At 39.7% G+C, this 16,407-nt stretch overlaps 3 protein-coding genes across 3 annotated transcripts; 1 reads left to right on the top strand and 2 right to left on the bottom strand.

The window, feature by feature from the left end:
- Nucleotides 1–2,385: 2,385 nt before the first annotated feature.
- Nucleotides 2,386–6,162, bottom strand: si:ch211-201h21.5 (uncharacterized protein LOC555526 homolog). Its single transcript, XM_062423964.1, has 6 exons — nt 6,067–6,162; nt 4,846–5,034; nt 3,615–3,797; nt 3,433–3,544; nt 3,225–3,361; nt 2,386–3,142 (listed from the first exon to the last, which is right to left on the bottom strand). The coding sequence occupies exons 2-6, from the start codon at nt 5,026–5,028 to the stop codon at nt 2,771–2,773; spliced, it is 987 nt and encodes a 328-aa protein (XP_062279948.1). The 5' UTR covers nt 5,029–5,034; nt 6,067–6,162; the 3' UTR covers nt 2,386–2,770.
- A 228-nt stretch (nt 6,163–6,390) lies between these two features.
- On the top strand, nt 6,391–10,751 carry LOC133984555 (basic immunoglobulin-like variable motif-containing protein). The gene is made up of 10 exons (XM_062423960.1): nt 6,391–6,522; nt 7,865–8,354; nt 8,514–8,643; nt 8,788–8,883; nt 9,387–9,491; nt 9,575–9,669; nt 9,766–9,898; nt 9,986–10,069; nt 10,143–10,239; nt 10,343–10,751. The coding sequence occupies exons 2-10, from the start codon at nt 7,913–7,915 to the stop codon at nt 10,643–10,645; spliced, it is 1,485 nt and encodes a 494-aa protein (XP_062279944.1). The 5' UTR covers nt 6,391–6,522; nt 7,865–7,912; the 3' UTR covers nt 10,646–10,751.
- A 175-nt stretch (nt 10,752–10,926) lies between these two features.
- zgc:172121 (uncharacterized protein LOC337599 homolog) lies at nt 10,927–16,395 on the bottom strand. Its single transcript, XM_062423502.1, has 9 exons — nt 16,359–16,395; nt 15,750–15,886; nt 15,211–15,278; nt 14,948–15,120; nt 14,713–14,816; nt 14,373–14,534; nt 14,071–14,276; nt 12,967–13,046; nt 10,927–12,882 (listed from the first exon to the last, which is right to left on the bottom strand). Exons 1-9 carry the CDS (start codon nt 16,393–16,395, stop codon nt 12,794–12,796), a joined length of 1,056 nt encoding a protein of 351 aa, XP_062279486.1. The 3' UTR covers nt 10,927–12,793.
- Nucleotides 16,396–16,407: the final 12 nt, after the last annotated feature.

Raw genomic sequence — 16,407 nt, 5'->3', positions numbered from 1 at the left:
ATTTCAGGGTGAAATGATCTTTATGCTGTGCTGAGGCAGCTCAGGAGCAAATTCAGCCACTAACTCATTTAGTCACGTGCCTCAAAGTGCTTGAGGGTTCATTTCATACCATCAGCCATTATTTTATTTCATTTCATTTATTTTATCACTTTCACCATCACGCGGCTACTGTTGTGTCAGTTTTTGAATTCTCTCCCTAGGGGGATCAATAAAGATACCTTACCTTAATCATTAAGTGGGAATTAGATTGCCTTTGTTTAACTTAACTTGCCATGAATTTTAATACATCATCTCCCTGTTAATGTAGTAGATGGTCACACGGTGAGAGGTATATCAGAAGTGATTTTCAGGTAAAATGTGATGTATTCAGAGAAACTGAGAAAAACAAATGCACAGACATCTTGCATATCTTTTTCTCCAACACTGTAGATTGTGTTTAATGCTGTGAATAAGATCAGTGTAGTGAAACATAGAACTCTGGGGGACAAAATATACTATTTAAGGCCCTTAATGTGGAGTGGAGATGGTGAGCTCATCTGGAAGATCTGGATTAACCTGTTCCATACAGATTCCTGTCCATGTTCTGCCATCTGTTGCTGGAGATGAACACTTCTGTCTTCTAGGTGATCGCTGGAAGTTTCCTGTTGTTCTTTTTTCCCACTCTTGCGCAGTTTTCGGGTCCTTCTGTCCATTCTTCTCTTTTTCAAGATCATCTTCCAGCCTTCGGTGCTCTCCCCGTCTGTTATCTGGAGCTGGGAGAGCTTGATCCTCGTCCCATTCTCAGCATTCAGAGCTGCTTGCATTTCTTCCAGATGTTCCACCTCACTGTGCAAACCCACCTGCTCTGTTTTGGGTCTTGTGATGTTATCCGCTTGTCCCAAGAGCACCTCGCACCTCCACAGCATGGTGTGTTTTCGTAGGGGTCGCCCTGTCCTGTGGTTCTTCAGTTACAGGTAGAGGAAACCGTATTGGATGTCGACTGTGACTTTCCAAATAAAGAAACATCTCTGCCTCGTCCTCAGTGAGCCACCAAAACATGTCATCTGGTTTCACTGGCTGCTCTCTCTCACTCACATCCTGCTTCCTCTCTTTATCAGTGTGCTCTGTGAGACAGCTCCAGTTTACAAATGATGCATCTCGGTCCGCTGCAGCTCTGTCCCAGAAACATGCTGGTTGCAGGTTCTGCTGGAGGATGTTGGTTTTAAACTTGTTCCTTCGTTTGTGCTTTCTGGCAGTTTTCTCCATCCCAAAATTGTTTCTGGACACTTTTGTGTTTGTATCTGTGAAAATCTTAAAGTTACTGATTTGAATAATGCACTAGAATGACTTAATTCTATGATGATTTAATTTTCAGTTAACTTTAATACAGTTTGTGATCGGTGGGTTTGTAAAGATGGTGAGTTTGGAGTCAGTGGTGGCCCTAAAGGTTAGAGAAGCAAGCTGGTGACCTAAAGGTTATCAGTTCAACCCCTTCATTACCAACTCTGAGATTCCCTTGAGCAAAACACTTAGTCACAACTGCTCCAGTGGCTGGCTTAATCAAGTAAATCTTCTCATACATCATCAGATCTAACAGATAACTAACCCAAGTGTTTCTTTTATCTGCTACATTGTGAGTTTATAGCTTCTCTTATAGGACTTGAATTGAATTGATGTATGATTTGTATAAGCCTTGTATGAAGACAAAAAGCAGCTTAATGCACTCATCTTGTCATGATTAAGACCTCCCATTATTCATTCCACTCCCATTCATTGTATCCAATACTGCGTATGCTTTAATATGTTTGGCATGTAAGGGACAAGTTTATATAAAATATGTCAACTATAGTTATGTTGACAATATTTGGAATGTTACCATATTATTCATAAAAGTTGAATTAAAAGAGGTTATTATTAGTTAAAGAAGGATATAAGGAACATTCAAGTACTCATCTGCAGAGATCTGACAAAGTGTTGCTGGTTCAATCTCAAAAGAACAATTCCATTAAAAGGTTACCAGCAGGAGTGTATATTTAGAATAGTTTTACACGTTATAATTAATAAAGATGTGTTACATGTGAACATTAGGAAGGATCACACTAATGTGCAAACATTTCATCGTATTCACACTGAATCCATCATGTTGTGAATGTGTTCATGTTGTACAAATGGTGCAGGCTTTCTGTGTTCAACTTATTATCACATATTTTCAGGTGACTGCTGACAGACTAAACAGACCTGTAGAGCTGTCTTACAACATTTTGTGGGAAAGACTATATACATCTTTCTTAGAATTTAACACATTCACACTTAAATACCACTTTCTTTTTTTGGAACCAGCTATACATACCTACCAAGTTCCAGAGAGCATATTGTAATACCACACATTGATTTTCCTCTGTTATATTCAAAGTGAAATTTTATTGTTTTTAATCTTGTGAAAAATAGAAAATACATATGATTTAACACATTATAGGGCTTTTTTTTTTTGTTGCCTCGAGTACTGGCATCAGTCATCTACAGTGTAAATAAGTTGTCTACAGCCATTCCAGGAAAGACAATAGAAATACAGTATATCAGAGTCTGACAGTATGTTACAGTAAACTGGTCTTTGTATCGTACATCACTTCAATTTGTTAGCAAATTTAAGTAAAGGATTAAAGGAAAATATCACATTTTAATTCAATGTATTACATTTTTTTTTTTACACATTATATTATTCTTATTCTTATTCTTATTCTTTTTACTTGGATGTACAATCACACATTTGATAGCAACATATAAAAGTCCATTAAGGCGACTTTTTACATGGTTGTCTGAGAGACTCCATGAGTAACTGACTGAACTTGGCAACATTACATTTAGTCATTACAAATATAGTGTGGCTCTTTTTCAGGCTGTTTGTGCGATCAAGCGCCATCATGCCACGACAGATGGACCCCTGCAGCTCCACGCGGACGGGACACTCGATGCTCTCCGTCACCACGCTGCCGTCGATGCACGCCGCCATGGCGTACGCATCGTAAGAGACGAAGCCGGGTCCAAAATACACATCTCTCTTATTCACCATGGCTTCTTTAGAGTAGGCCCAACATTTAGAGGTTATTGTCTTCATAAAGCGAGCAGCTGGTGCATCCTGATTGATCAACTCGTCAAAGAACTCCTGTAGAGACAGATTGAACAGTTTTGAGTGGGATGGTTATTATGTAGGGTTACGTATTTCTCTATATAAGTACACATCCTACCCATTTTAACGCATTTCTGCATGAATACTCCCACGATGCGAGGTGTGTGGTGCAGAGGAATTCTTCCAGCACAATGTAGGCAGACTCTGGATCCATTGCAAAGTTAAACTCTGCACATAGCGTCACATTTCCTTTTCCTGTAAAGAAAAGACAGAGTTATACAGATCACGTTTCAAATACAACCTGTAATCATGTTGTGGTATATTACCTTCCATGTTGCCACCCATAATGTACAGATCTTTTAGCTTTTCGGGGAAACATGGATCCAGCCTGACAGCCAGTGCCAGATTAGTGAGCGGGCCAAGAGCCACCAAGGAGACCTGTGGAGAGCTTGTGTTAGTATCAGGAGGTAGTAACACACAACAGATAGACTTCATGGAGGTTTCTCACCTGCTTCTGGTTTTCAGACACCAGTCTGATCATTGCATTGACCGCGTGCTCTCTCTGGATTTTATCCTCCCATTGTGGATCTCTGTCTTCAAGCACATCCCCAAGTCCATCAGTTCCAAAGTGGTCACTGATAGTGTTACTGGCTCCTACCAGAGGACCACCAGAGCCTTTAAACACTGGAATCTGCAGAAGTAAACTCTTCTTAGTGAAATATCACTCACAATGCTGACCAATAAAACCCTTTCTACTTTCTCAGGTTATACATTTATCTCCTAAGAGTTTATAAGTACAATTGTTATATGTAATACATTATCAATTTGTGCTGAAGAGAATTGCATAGGGTCACATGGTTAGTGTGAACGATCACATGACCACAGCAGCTAACTTCCTGAGTGCACTGAAGTGAGAATGAAGTCATCAAAGATCAACGACAAGATAACTTCAATATAAAGCAGGTGTGTAGTTTTGCTTGTAGTATAGAGGCACATTTTAGTTGGCATATGCACATTTTTTTTCTCTATTCATTCCTTTATTTGTTAACTTACTTCACAATTCACTTGCTGAAATGTGTGGTTTTTATAGACCAGGTAGTGATATAGTCATTTTCTTCACCTGCTGCTGCTTAAGACTACACACAGACAATACAACTCTACTCCAAGCTCTCACAGTGAAGCTACAATCTAATCTCCGGCTCTTGGGCAAACATGATGTCAAAATGAAGTCAGTTCATCCACTAAGACAACAAAGATCCAGAAACCTAAACTGCTATCTCACACAGGTGACTCACAATACCTTTCTGAACTGTCATTCCCTGGCCACATGGCACTATGACATTATGAATCATAGTTTAAGATGGCTGGATGGCTTTCTGGATTTCCTTTTTGTTGAGCAAAAAGTGAGTAACTGTTTCTTAAAAAAAAACAACTAATGCATTCGTCATATGTTAAAATGTTGGAAATTACCTACAACTCAGTATGTTTAGATTTTCCTGAGAAGTGTCCATGCAAATATGATTCTGTTGAAGTGAGGTGGAAGTAATGTAGAACAGTAGAATAGTCAAAGTCGGTTGCTTCTTTTAACAATGACAAGACAACAACATGTTGACAAGTCGATCCTATCTAGTCAAAACAGCGTGGCATCATGGTGATTGACATTCTATACGGTACAGCTTTACGAAGAATGTGTTCAGGTATAATATATGGTTGTTTAAATACAGCTTCAGGGAACGTACTTGCTCACGCTCACAGACGGAGAGCACCCTCAAAACATTCTGACACACATTCTTAACCGCTGCGTTCCCAAACACGCAGGTGACACCCAAGATCTCAATGTTAGGCGCCGCCAAGGCCATCATTATAGCCTGAGCGTCGTCTATGCCGCAGTCTGTGTCGATGATCACCAGCTTCTTTGCCATGGTCTTCTGTAAAATACAAAGGTCCAAAATCACTATTAAAATAACACACTCATGTCCCCTTGATTGATTTTATAGAAGGTATCAGATATGCTGTTTATTCCACACACTTCTTGTTCCTTCAGTTGAATGTTTGAGCTTCACTGTGCAGAATGATGCATGTGCAGAGTTTAACACTAAAAGCTGTTTTCACTTTCATGTGCTGAAAGTGGAAAGTTTATCTGAGCTCACTGAAAAGCTGATTTAAAGGCTTGTAAACATGATTTGTGATATCAGTTCTAGTTTGGAAGCCAATCCTGATCCAATTATCAATTCACATAAAGTGTGATGTGGAAACTTGAAGCCCCCAAAGCACAAACACTGAGAATGGACTTTGCAAGTGAAGTAAGAGACATCTGGTGTCTTGCATATTCATAGATTCTAATGAGAAAGAAGGAGTGGGTGTAATTTGAAGAGTTTTCAAAGGGAGTTCTTCCCGTTAAAAGCGACTTTTTCCTCGCCACTGTCGCCAAGTGCTTGTTCATGTGGGAATGTTGGGTCTCTCCAAATTAAATTAAAGAGTATGGTATAAACCTACTCCATGTGTAAGGTGCCTTGAAGTGACTTTTGTTGTGATTTGGCACCATATAAATAAAGATTGATTGATTTTATAGTGATAGTATTGTTTTTTGTTTGTTTGTCAGACAAACATTATTGTTCCAAGCAGAGTATTTTTATGTCTTAATATGTGTCTTAATAATGTTATTATTTCCCAGCACTGCTTTTCCTGCTTTAAAAAGTCGACATACCTGCTCTTAATTAACTCTTTTATGACATAATGGTATCTTTTAATATGACGTTAGCTTTCAGAGTAAAAGTTGCAGTTTGCATTGACAGCTAAGAAGTAATGTCACTCGACTACGTCACTGTTGCAAAGTCTAGGTCACTGCTTTTAGTATTTTTGTTAATGTAAAAGTTATTATAAAACAGTCACGTGTAAAGTTTTGCTCTTTTTAAAAGGATTAGAGTGAGCTGATCAGATCAGTGAAAATGAACACTTACCTTCACTTTGTGCAGAGAGGGCAGCTTCCACAGTCGCTCCTGTGATTGGTTTAAACTTTAGGACTAATTCACTATTTACTAACACGGGTTGTACGCTGTAAGAAAATTACATGTATATTAAAAGAATATTTCAAATACTATGATAAAATAATGTTTTTAATACATAGAATTACATTTGTATTAGATCATGTCGTTCACGTGAGTGTTTTAGTGATATTAACCAGCTTTAATTATTTTTCTTCTGCTCGCACACCCCTTTACGCCTCGAAATGGTACAATCTGTTAGAACCTGCACAGGAAGAAGATGCATGTTAGGAGGACGACGTTTCTGAATCATTACACTTCATTTTTTGACATGTTTTAAGCTAATGTGCACCAAGGTTTGGTAATATGTCGCTAGTTTGAAGGTCTGCAAACTCGTAGTCGCCTCTATTTTGTCCCAAGTTATTACTTAAGGTAAGACAAATAAGGATAACGTCACCGCTGGGCGTGTTTACGTCTGCTAGTTACAAACCAGTACAGCTGCAGCTGTGTTAGTGTTAGTACAGAGGTTTCTACAGTTGTAGATGTGTAATTTAGTGCACAGGTTACTACAGATGTAGTTGTACTTGTACAGAGGTTAGGACGGATGTAGCTGTGTTAGTACAGAGGTTAGGACAGATGTAGCTGTGTTGGTACAGAGGTTAGGACAGATGCAGCTGTGTAATTTAGTGCACAGGTTACTACAGATGTAGTTGTACTTGTACAGAGGTTAGGACGGATGTAGCTGTGTTAGTACAGAGGTTAGGACAGATGTAGCTGTGTTGGTACAGAGGTTAGGACCGATGCAGCTGTGTTATTTAGTGCAGAGGTTACTAGAGATGTAGTTGTATTAGTACAGAGGTTAAGACAGATGTTAGTATACATGCAGCTGGGTTAGTATAAAGGTTAGTACAGATGTAGCTGTGTTAGTACAGAGGTTAGGACATATTCAGCTATGTTAGAGCAGGTGTTAGGACAGATGTTGCTGTGTTAGTATAGAAGTTAGTACAGATGTAGGTATGTTAGTGCAGGTATTAGTACAGATGTAGCTTTGTTAGTATAGAGGTAAGTACAGATGCAGCTGTGTTAGTACAGATGTTGCTGCGTTAATATAGATGTTAGTACAGATTTAGCTATGTTAGTACAGATCTAGCTATGTTAGTTAGGTCAGAGGTTAGAGCAGATGCAGCAGTGTTAGTACAGATGTTGCTGCGTTAGTGTAGAGGTTAGTACAGATGTAGCTATGTTAGTACAGATGTGGCTATGTTAGTACAGATCTAGCTATGTTAGTTAGGTCAGAGGTTAGAGCAGATGCAGCTGTGTTAGTACAAATGTTGCTGCGTCACTGTAGTGGTTAGTACGGATGCAGCTAATGTTAGATAGGTCAGAGGTTCGGACAGAAGCAGCTGTTTTAGTACAGATGTAGCTATGTTAGTACAGAGGTTAGTATAGATGTAGCTATGTTAGTTAGGTCAGAGGTTAGTACAGATGGAGCTTCACATGTGAAATGTTAATGTTCAATAACCCCACAGCTAACTACAGGCTACTGCAGAATAATAGGTGTCTCATTTCAGGTTAGAGGTGCTAGTGCATACTACTGTATGACTAACTGTGTAAGTTAAAACAATGACATTCAGGGTTATGAGCCATAGTTAAGTGATTGCTCGTGTTATCTGATTGTCTCAGAGGTTACAGTGTTGTGCCTCTATCACTGCAAATTCTTTTTATATCTCCAGTGTCTCTAAAAATAAATAAAAGCCTGTCCTTTCCTCCCCAGAAGGGACATCTCATCACATCACCATCACACTCTGTAAGTGGCTGTTCAATGCCGAACACATCAGAAGGCCAAGGAGCAAATCTCTCTGGGCCAGCAGAACCATCAGGTACGCAAAGGCTTACCGATGGGGAGGAGAACCACAGTCTGCTCAGCTCCCTCGCCCGTGACGCTGCAAGAGTAAGGCGGGCATCCAGTGCTGAGCTGCACCTGCCATGGACCTGCCCGGTCACACACTCCAGGGAGAAGTTCTACACCGTCTGCTCCGATTATGCTCTGCTCAACCAGGCTGCCTCTGTTTACCGTCCCCCAAACAAGCAGGATGACGGGTCCCCGCTCGTGAAGCCCAAATCTGCAGCTGGAGGGGCCCACGTGGGATCAGATGGGGACTGTGACATGGAAGAAATGTCATCTGGGAACACTAAGCCTATTTTGGCCTGGGAGATTGATACGACAGACTTCAATGCCGTGCTCACCAGAAAAACAATAACAAGTAAGAAAACATGTTGTTCTTGAAGTCTGTGATTCACCCTCGCTTCACAACAATTCTGCCAAACATCAGTTATTATTTAAAATATTGCATCATGTATCTGCTCTACAGTGAGTGAAAGATTGAAATCCCTGCGTGGTTTACACTCATTGTTTTTTTCAGGTAATGTGAAGAAATGCAGCACCAAGAAGATGAAATCATCAGACAGACCGAGCCGAAATCTGCAAGACGTCTCGCCTCATGCCTCGCTGGAGGAGATCAAACAGAGAAAAGTGCTCGACCTCAGACGATGGTAAAGTTATATTTAGTGCATCAACAGTTTTAGATAAAAACACAGTGCGGCAAGCTTCAAATGAGGCCATAGCAGTGATGTTGATTCCAAAACATTTTCAATATACAATGACTTATTCTCTGGATTTTGTATATTCTGCTGCAGGTACTGTATCAGTCGGCCACAATACAAGACTTCTTGTGGGATCTCTTCTTTGGTGTCCTGCTGGAACTTCTTGTACAGCACTGTGGGTGCAGGGAGGTGAGCAGCACGTTGTATTTGCTCTCAGACTTCATGTACAGTTCACTAAACTTGATATTATTCTTTATAAATGTGTAGAGCCCGACCGATATATATCGATCAGCCAATATTGACTTATTGCAGATATATCGGTATCTGTGTTTATGCCATCTGATATTTGCCGATATATTTTGTTTAAAGATATATAGGCTGTAGTTTATGTGTACTTGATCCTTTTTTAAATTCAAGTTTAATATATACATTTTAAATTCACAGTGAAGTTTCAGTGCACTGATGTAATTTTATAAAAATTACATTTATTCTTACACTGAATAATATCATGCCTTATATCAAGTGTTTGGTAACCACATTTGAGGGACCTTTGCAATAAATGTGTATTTATGTAGATAATCTGTATATATCGATATAATAATTTTTTTACTCTCTAATATCAGTATTGCAATCTGACCAAAAAATCCGGTATCAGTCAGGCTCTATAAATGGGTATTTATTTCCATTGCTAGTCTTCCACCCATCTCTCAAGAGGAGGCGCTGCATATTCTGGGGTTTCAGCCGCCTTTTGAAGAAATCAAGTTTGGTCCTTTCACTGGCAACGCTACACTGATGCGGTACACAGAACTGTCTTATAATCTTCTCAAATAATCACTTTAGAATATTTAGCTCAATTAAATGTAATATCTTTTTCTTGCAGATGGTTCAGACAAATTAATGACAATTTCAGAGTACGAGGTTGCTCCTACATTCTGTACAAACCACATGGAAAGCACAAGACGGCAGGAGAAACAGGTGAGTCCCCCAGCTGGCAAACTCAACTCAACTCAGCCGTCAAGTCTCCTCATTAAGACATAAAGCGAAGTGATAACCGCTCTGGTCTGTTTTTAGCTGAAGGAGCGTTAACGAAGCTGACACAAGGGCTGAAGGATGAGTCTATGGCCTACATTTACCACTGCCAGAACCACTACTTCTGCCCAGTGGGCTTTGAAGGGACGCCTCTCAAAGCAGCAAAGGCATATAGGTAGGTCACATCTCTGCAGTATAACTCATCATGCCTGTGAAAGAGTTTAGAAACTGATTTAAGTCATTTTTCTCTTTTTGTGTAAAGGGGCCCTCTACCCACAAATGAAATGGAATACTGGATCTTAATCGGTGAACCCAGTAGGAAACACCCAGCTATTCACTGTAAAAAGTAAGCCTCAGTTTCTGCTGCATTTTATCAGGCATTGTTGTTGAGCTGTTTAACATGAAAACTCTCTTTCCAGATGGATGGACATTGTGACTGACCTCAACACACAGAATCCAGAATACTTGGACATCCGTCACACAGAGAGGGGGATTCAACGGCGCAAAACCAAAAAGGTTCCCCTTCTCAGATCTCTTCTTTGTTTTTAAAATTTGTCTCTTTTCTTATAAAACATTTCTAAGTCAGAGCTGAACTAAAAGAACATTCCCTGGCTCACAGGTGGGTGGAAACCTGCACTGCATCATGGCCTTCCAGAGGGTCAACTGGCAGAAGCTCGGCCCCTGGGCTCTGAATCTGGAAAACTTGCGCCACGACTTCCACCACTCCAGCGGGGAGCGGGCCCACGGAAGCGCCGCGGAGGAAGCGGAGGAGAGGACGTCGGCCAAGCGCCTGGCCCACCTGGGACGCTCACACAGTATGGGAAGTCAGAAAGACACCAGCTGGAAACACATGTCCAACACAACAGAGAACAGACAGCGGAGCTCCCCGGACAGCGATCTTGAAGAAGACATCACAGACTGAAAAGGTTTACTGGGACGTACAGGGAGAGGACTAAATAACAGAAATGACAACACACAACAATAGTCTTAAGATACATTTTACAGGATAAGTCTGGTGTTGTTGTGTATTTGTCTTATTGTCAACAAATCCCATGAAAGGACCGACAATGTGTGAGTACATCTCTCAGTACTTGGACTTCCCCAGCTGGCCTGTAGCTCTCAGTTCCAAGCTCATTTGCTACTTATAACATCAATCACAAATGCATAATTGGTTAATTAATTTCCTTAAACAGCTGGGCACTGTCATTTTTAGTAAATGTTACTCAAACTGAAGCAAATAGTGCTTTTGTTAGGGACTATTTTTAGTGGAGGATGAATACACATTTGGTGCTCTAGTGGGTATTTCCAGCAGCAGGATTATGTGTGTGTGTTTTCGAGGCAGTTGGATTCACAATATCATGAAATCACAAGATAACACAAGAATCCATCTTGTCTTGGTTATAGAAAATCATAGACAGGTAGTCCATCCAATCACCTGCCAAGCTTTTGGGTTTTTTTTTAAAGTCCCTGCCATTTTCCAAACAGTTACCAAGGACGACCTCTCAGATGGTCCTGTGTCCAAAGTACAGTGTGTGTCTGTGTGATAATGAAGGAACATCACTACACCGGAGCTCACTGATGTTTGTTATTAATAGTTTTTTGGACAACAAAGGAGCTCTACAGAGAAATAAGCCATTCTAGGCTTTGGCTGCACATAATCTATGTTAGAAAGATAAAGTCATTGTTGGTTTTGGTCTTTTAATGGGATTTGTTGACAAAAAAGACAATATATATGATGTCACCAAGATGTTAATTCAATGCACCTATCATTTTTGAGGCTGTATTGTAGTTTGTAGTCTTTTTAATCAAATAATGACTTTTATGACTTTTATGTCATATCGCAATATCTGCAGATGACACACCAACAACTACTTGACGTCAATCACATCAGTAGCTACGCAAGTGAACCACATTATCATTCAGCTGTGTGTGTTAGCCTCAATAGAACTCTATCACCGCTTTTATAAATTGGCTTTCGATGCTGCACATTAAGGCGGAAAACTTCTCGGCACACAGATTGCTGCTGAGTTTCTACATTAGTTCTAAAAGTAAGGGGGAAAAGTCCCACTGGTCATGATGACGAACAGCAAGGCAAAAAAAATATGCACTGACAAAGAGGAACAGTTTCTTGACAGGGTATTTCCTTAACAGCACATCAAATTATGGCGCCTCAAAAATGAGCATTGAGTTGAAGCAGAAGCTCTTAGTTTTAAAACTGACACAAGCTTTATTAGTCTGGGCGGTATTAACTTTAACGTAACTGCATTGTAAGGTGTTTCTGTTATTTTGTCCACCCCTGTATTTAAAGATAAGGTGTTCTTACATGTTATAGTCACACTACAGGATTGTTTTCCCTTCATTCCGGTGTTAATCATGTGCACATTTTTTCCGAATTTAACTATGGTTATATTATATATCTCATCTCCTCAAACACGCTGCGGAGACACTGCAGGCGTGTGCATTATACTCAACTAGTGAATGCTAGCAGACACACTACATTGACACATTTGCTGTAAATTCTGTTGAAAGTTGACACAGTTCCATCTTTCATTGTACAGGTTGAGTGGGCTCGACGTTCAAGTGGTTTAGTTCAGTGGAAATGCCGTCCAGTGAAAAGTGTTGTGAATGCAGCTGACGTTTTGTTGTGCTTTGTGAATCCTAAGACCCAGGCGTAGACGATCCAAGTTCTTTTTCTTTCTTTAAAAAAACAGGAGCTGTACAGAAGTGATAGTGGAATCCCTCAATTGCTGAAAAAACATTCAAAATGTGAACCACAGACAGTGAAGACTGCATGTTTTATTTTCATGTTTTTTTATGTAGAGCCATTTATTTGTTCTTACACTTTTTTTCATTCGCATCCCCGCGGTGCCGTTCTTCTCGGACGCGACACAACGTCATTGTGTACTCACGTGGATTTGATGTAATGGGCTAATTATTTATTTATTTTCCAATAAATTAAGATTTTTTTAATAAAGTCCTGGAACAGACGTCATTTTCTTTGTAGGAATTTATGATTTCTTTTCTCGTGTTTCTTTTATGCAGACAGCCTTAATTGTCATCGTCAGCTCAGTCACACTGTAGATGCTGGAGAGGTGCAGCTTCTTTTTAACTGCTGTTTTAACTCTGCTATTTGAGCGGGACCAATACGGCAGCAACCACCTAACAGACAAAGAGAGACTGATCAGAGGGAAAAAAACAGAAGATACAGAAAATATGAACAGAGTAGAAAATAGTTCACTTTACCTATCAAAGCAGCTCCTTGCTTTTTCCATGTGTGACTCAGTTGAGGAATTGAAACTGAAGTTTCCCCTGATGTTTGCCACCTTTGTATGAAAAAGAGAACATGAATCAGCAGAGATAGAGGAAGTATTCATTTTTAAGTGGTAATACCACAGTGTAAAAATATACAAGTTTACAGTCCTGCCTTTAAAAACAAAACAGCTATTATAAAACCTTAATCCACAAAGTAACATGTAACTAAAGTTTTTTATTAATTTTTAGTGACTAGCAGTAAAAAGTCGTATGAAATAGAAAAACACAAGTGAAGTACCTCAAAAACGGTACTAAAGTGGACTATTTGAGCAAATGTACTTTCGATCACTGAGAGTCAGATACATATATGCAAGATTAGAAAAAGCTTAAACTTTAAGCTTGCATATTTTAAAAAGTGTATGTACACTCATGGATAAATTACTGAATGTCAAAAAGCAAGAATGTCCTAATAAGTTTTTTGCTCCTGATCATTTAAATATGTTTTGATACCGAGTCTGATCTGATGTTTATTTTTATTGAGTTTTTCCTCACATAACACAGCTGCACAGTACACACTTGAGTCAAGTTAAAATGATTTAATTTGTCTGACAGCAGAATAGCTTTGTTGTAAGATTATATAACTTGCATCACAAGTTTCCTTTGATGGTTTTCTATCATAGTTTGTATAGTACGCGACAGTACTTCATGTTATATCTGTGGAGAGCTTGTGTTAGCATCATCCGTTGTGGCAGGAACCTTTATGAAAGATTTATAAAGCCTCTGTTTATCTCCAGGAGGAACAAAACACTTAAATTCGGGATCCAAAGTGTCTGTAAAGGCCAAATGTTCTCACAATCTGTCCATGTGCATACAGTAATTAAAAGTTATTCTTCTCTTAACAGCAACACCTCTGAACAGGAGCAGGGTAAGTGGAATCAGGTTTTTTTAGTTGTCATGTGAAGTTGTTGCATTGTTGCAGTTAGTTGCATGGTGAAAGTGTGTTGTTCCTGTGTTTGGCATGTCACGTCTGCTGATGAAAACAGTGGCTGTTGAAGCCGTCACCGTGTCATTATAACTACTAGACTACAGACTCACCCTTGCTCAGTGTCCCACTCCTCTCCACTGTTTGGGTAGACCACCCAGCACATGTCTGGACTCAGCAGTGACCTGGCAGAGTCCAGCAGTGGCTCAACCAATGTTGGAGGACAGCAGTTGACTCCTACAGCGACCAGCTGCTTGGATCTATTAGCAATCTGGACTGCATCCGTGAATGAGCTGCCGTCTGATATACACTTCCCATCCTGATAGTGTTTTGGCACAAAAAAAATGAGAGTTGTGAGTTATTTTTATACACTAATGGATCGACATTAATCATTCTGTCCATTAGCAATCAATACCTTACAAGAAAAGGAGAGCCAGGCTTTACAGTTTGGGAATTCTCTGAGCAGCTCCACCAGAGCCTCAGCCTCTTTGATACTTGGGATTGTCTCAAAAGCAATGAGATCAGCTCCTGCTGCTGCCAAGCAGTCGACCTGCGGCCGATGCCAAACTTTTAACTCCTTGGAACAGACAAAAAGAAAAGACACATGGGATCAATTATCAGTTGATTCTAACAAATAAGTCAAGGCTTAGGTCATCAATATGATGAGTAGCAGGAGAAATGCAATGTTTTTATCATCATACAGCATAAAAAATAGCTTTTTATGTAGCCAGTGTGATCAGCTGAGAGCCACTCACCTCAATACTCATCTGCTCTGCATAAGCCCCCGTGTACTCTGAACCGTTCTGCAGAGAGGCGCCATACGGGCCAACAGAGCCTGCCACCATGGGATACCTTTGCCCTTAAGACATTAACAAACAACACAATAAAACTGAATATTAGTTTACAGAGACAAAGTGTCTACTCAGCTTCAAAAATATTTGAATAATTCCCTCAAGGTGCTATAGTATACACAGTGGATTGTTACTCTACCTGTTGAGTGACTGTCACAGATAAATCTCTCAACAGTCTCTTTGGCTACATGAACTCCAGACATCAGCAGCTCTCTGGCACATTCAGAGCTCACGTCCAGGTGATTGATGAATCCTGAAATGCTCGCTTGGTATGTGGCTGTGGTGATAACATCAGCACCACTGAGGAGAAACCTGTCAATAGATCACATCTATGAACTATGGTGAAAAAATAAATAAAGTTGTTTATCATTTATTTGAGTTCAATATACTGCATTGACATACCTGTAATGAGCATCTCTTATGAACTGGGGATTAGTATGTAAAAGCCTGGCGCTCCACAAAGGATCTCCCTTGATATGTGAAACAAACAAACTCATGTATTTATTCTCACTTTTTTGTTTGCACTAATGTTAAGAAATATTCACATAAAATAAAACTGGTATGTAGGTATTACACAAGGAAGCTAATGACAGAGTAATAAAAGGCAAACTAAGTTAGTTAGATGAACAGAGGTCCAATGGCTCCACTCAGTGGATTTACTGAGGCAGTAATCACATCAACTGCCAGCTGCAAAAGCATGGATCTGCACACTCCGCAATATTACTGCCACACCACAAATTAATGTTTCCTTTTCTGTCAATTGTTAACAGCTGTAATTGATTGTTAACATGGAACCACAGCTATATTAATGTTACATTTGAGTCACAACGTTGTAGTTATCACTGTCGACACATAATTATGATTGGTTGTAATTACATAATAAAAAACAATCGGATATGTTTAAACTTCATTATTTTCCCTTTAAAAAAAAAAAAAAAAACCTGTAATTTGGCTCCTTGCGCCTCCAGCTCAGTTGCAAGTCCGCCATCCAATATCAGAGGGCCATTATCATTCATGTAATGTCGTAGTGTAGCAGAGGAATACATTGAAACCAACTCTTGCCAGTCCCTATTCGCCACTGTTAACACCAAGCATGTGTCAGCCGTTTGTTGTTGTTCCGGGTAAACGAGAAGGTTCAAACGATGCGTTTAAAGGCGCTCGAAACTTTAAAAATGCAGATGATTCAGTCCTCCACAACAACACTAGATGGCGCATGGCACAATAACTTTGCAATAAGGTAGATACTACGTGTGTAGTTGTATGTAAACGAATCCCAACTCATGAATCAGTCCGTTAATGTGTATTTCTACCCTGGAATGTAAAGTCACCACTTGAGCAAAGCCAAGAGTGTCATGTCATGTATATCATTTTCCCTACTCACCAACTGTATTTATATTCATTTATGTACATTAAGTTAATAGCGTGGTGCTTCTGATGTGTACAGGCTACCTACTGTCGTGTACTTATACTGTATGTTTATATTTCATGTTACATTTTTCGTCACTTGTAAAGGCTGAAGTTCGTTTTCTTTCTATAGCAATAACATGTACTCCCATGTACGTGTATGTGAATGCACCATGAAGGCATCTCGGCTTGCCA

This window comes from Scomber scombrus, chromosome 8 (assembly GCF_963691925.1).
Source record: "Scomber scombrus chromosome 8, fScoSco1.1, whole genome shotgun sequence".
In the NCBI taxonomy this organism is placed as follows: domain Eukaryota; kingdom Metazoa; phylum Chordata; class Actinopteri; order Scombriformes; family Scombridae; genus Scomber; species Scomber scombrus.
The sequence above is the reverse complement of the archived record's forward strand: the minus strand, read 5'-3'. Positions and strand labels throughout refer to the sequence as shown.

Excerpts from the sequence above, each read along its gene's own strand:
- zgc:172121 (XM_062423502.1), bottom strand. The coding sequence starts at position 16,395 with ATGCCTTCATGGTGCATTCACATACACGTACATGGGA. Across the intron at positions 15,887-16,358 it reads TCACATACACGTACATGGGA|TGGCGAATAGGGACTGGCAA; the intron begins GTACATGTTATT and ends TGGTGTTAACAG. Across the intron at positions 15,121-15,210 it reads ATAAGAGATGCTCATTACAG|GTTTCTCCTCAGTGGTGCTG; the intron begins GTATGTCAATGC and ends ATCTATTGACAG.
- si:ch211-201h21.5 (XM_062423964.1), bottom strand. The coding sequence starts at position 5,028 with ATGGCAAAGAAGCTGGTGATCATCGACACAGACTGCGGCATAGACGAC. Across the intron at positions 3,545-3,614 it reads TGTCTGAAAACCAGAAGCAG|GTCTCCTTGGTGGCTCTTGG; the intron begins GTGAGAAACCTC and ends AGCTCTCCACAG. Across the intron at positions 3,362-3,432 it reads TATGGGTGGCAACATGGAAG|GAAAAGGAAATGTGACGCTA; the intron begins GTAATATACCAC and ends TTTTCTTTACAG.
- LOC133984555 (XM_062423960.1), top strand. The coding sequence starts at position 7,913 with ATGCCGAACACATCAGAAGGCCAAGGAGCAAATCTCTCTGGGCCAGCA. Across the intron at positions 9,670-9,765 it reads CAAGACGGCAGGAGAAACAG|CTGAAGGAGCGTTAACGAAG; the intron begins GTGAGTCCCCCA and ends GTCTGTTTTTAG. Across the intron at positions 9,899-9,985 it reads AAAGCAGCAAAGGCATATAG|GGGCCCTCTACCCACAAATG; the intron begins GTAGGTCACATC and ends TTTTGTGTAAAG.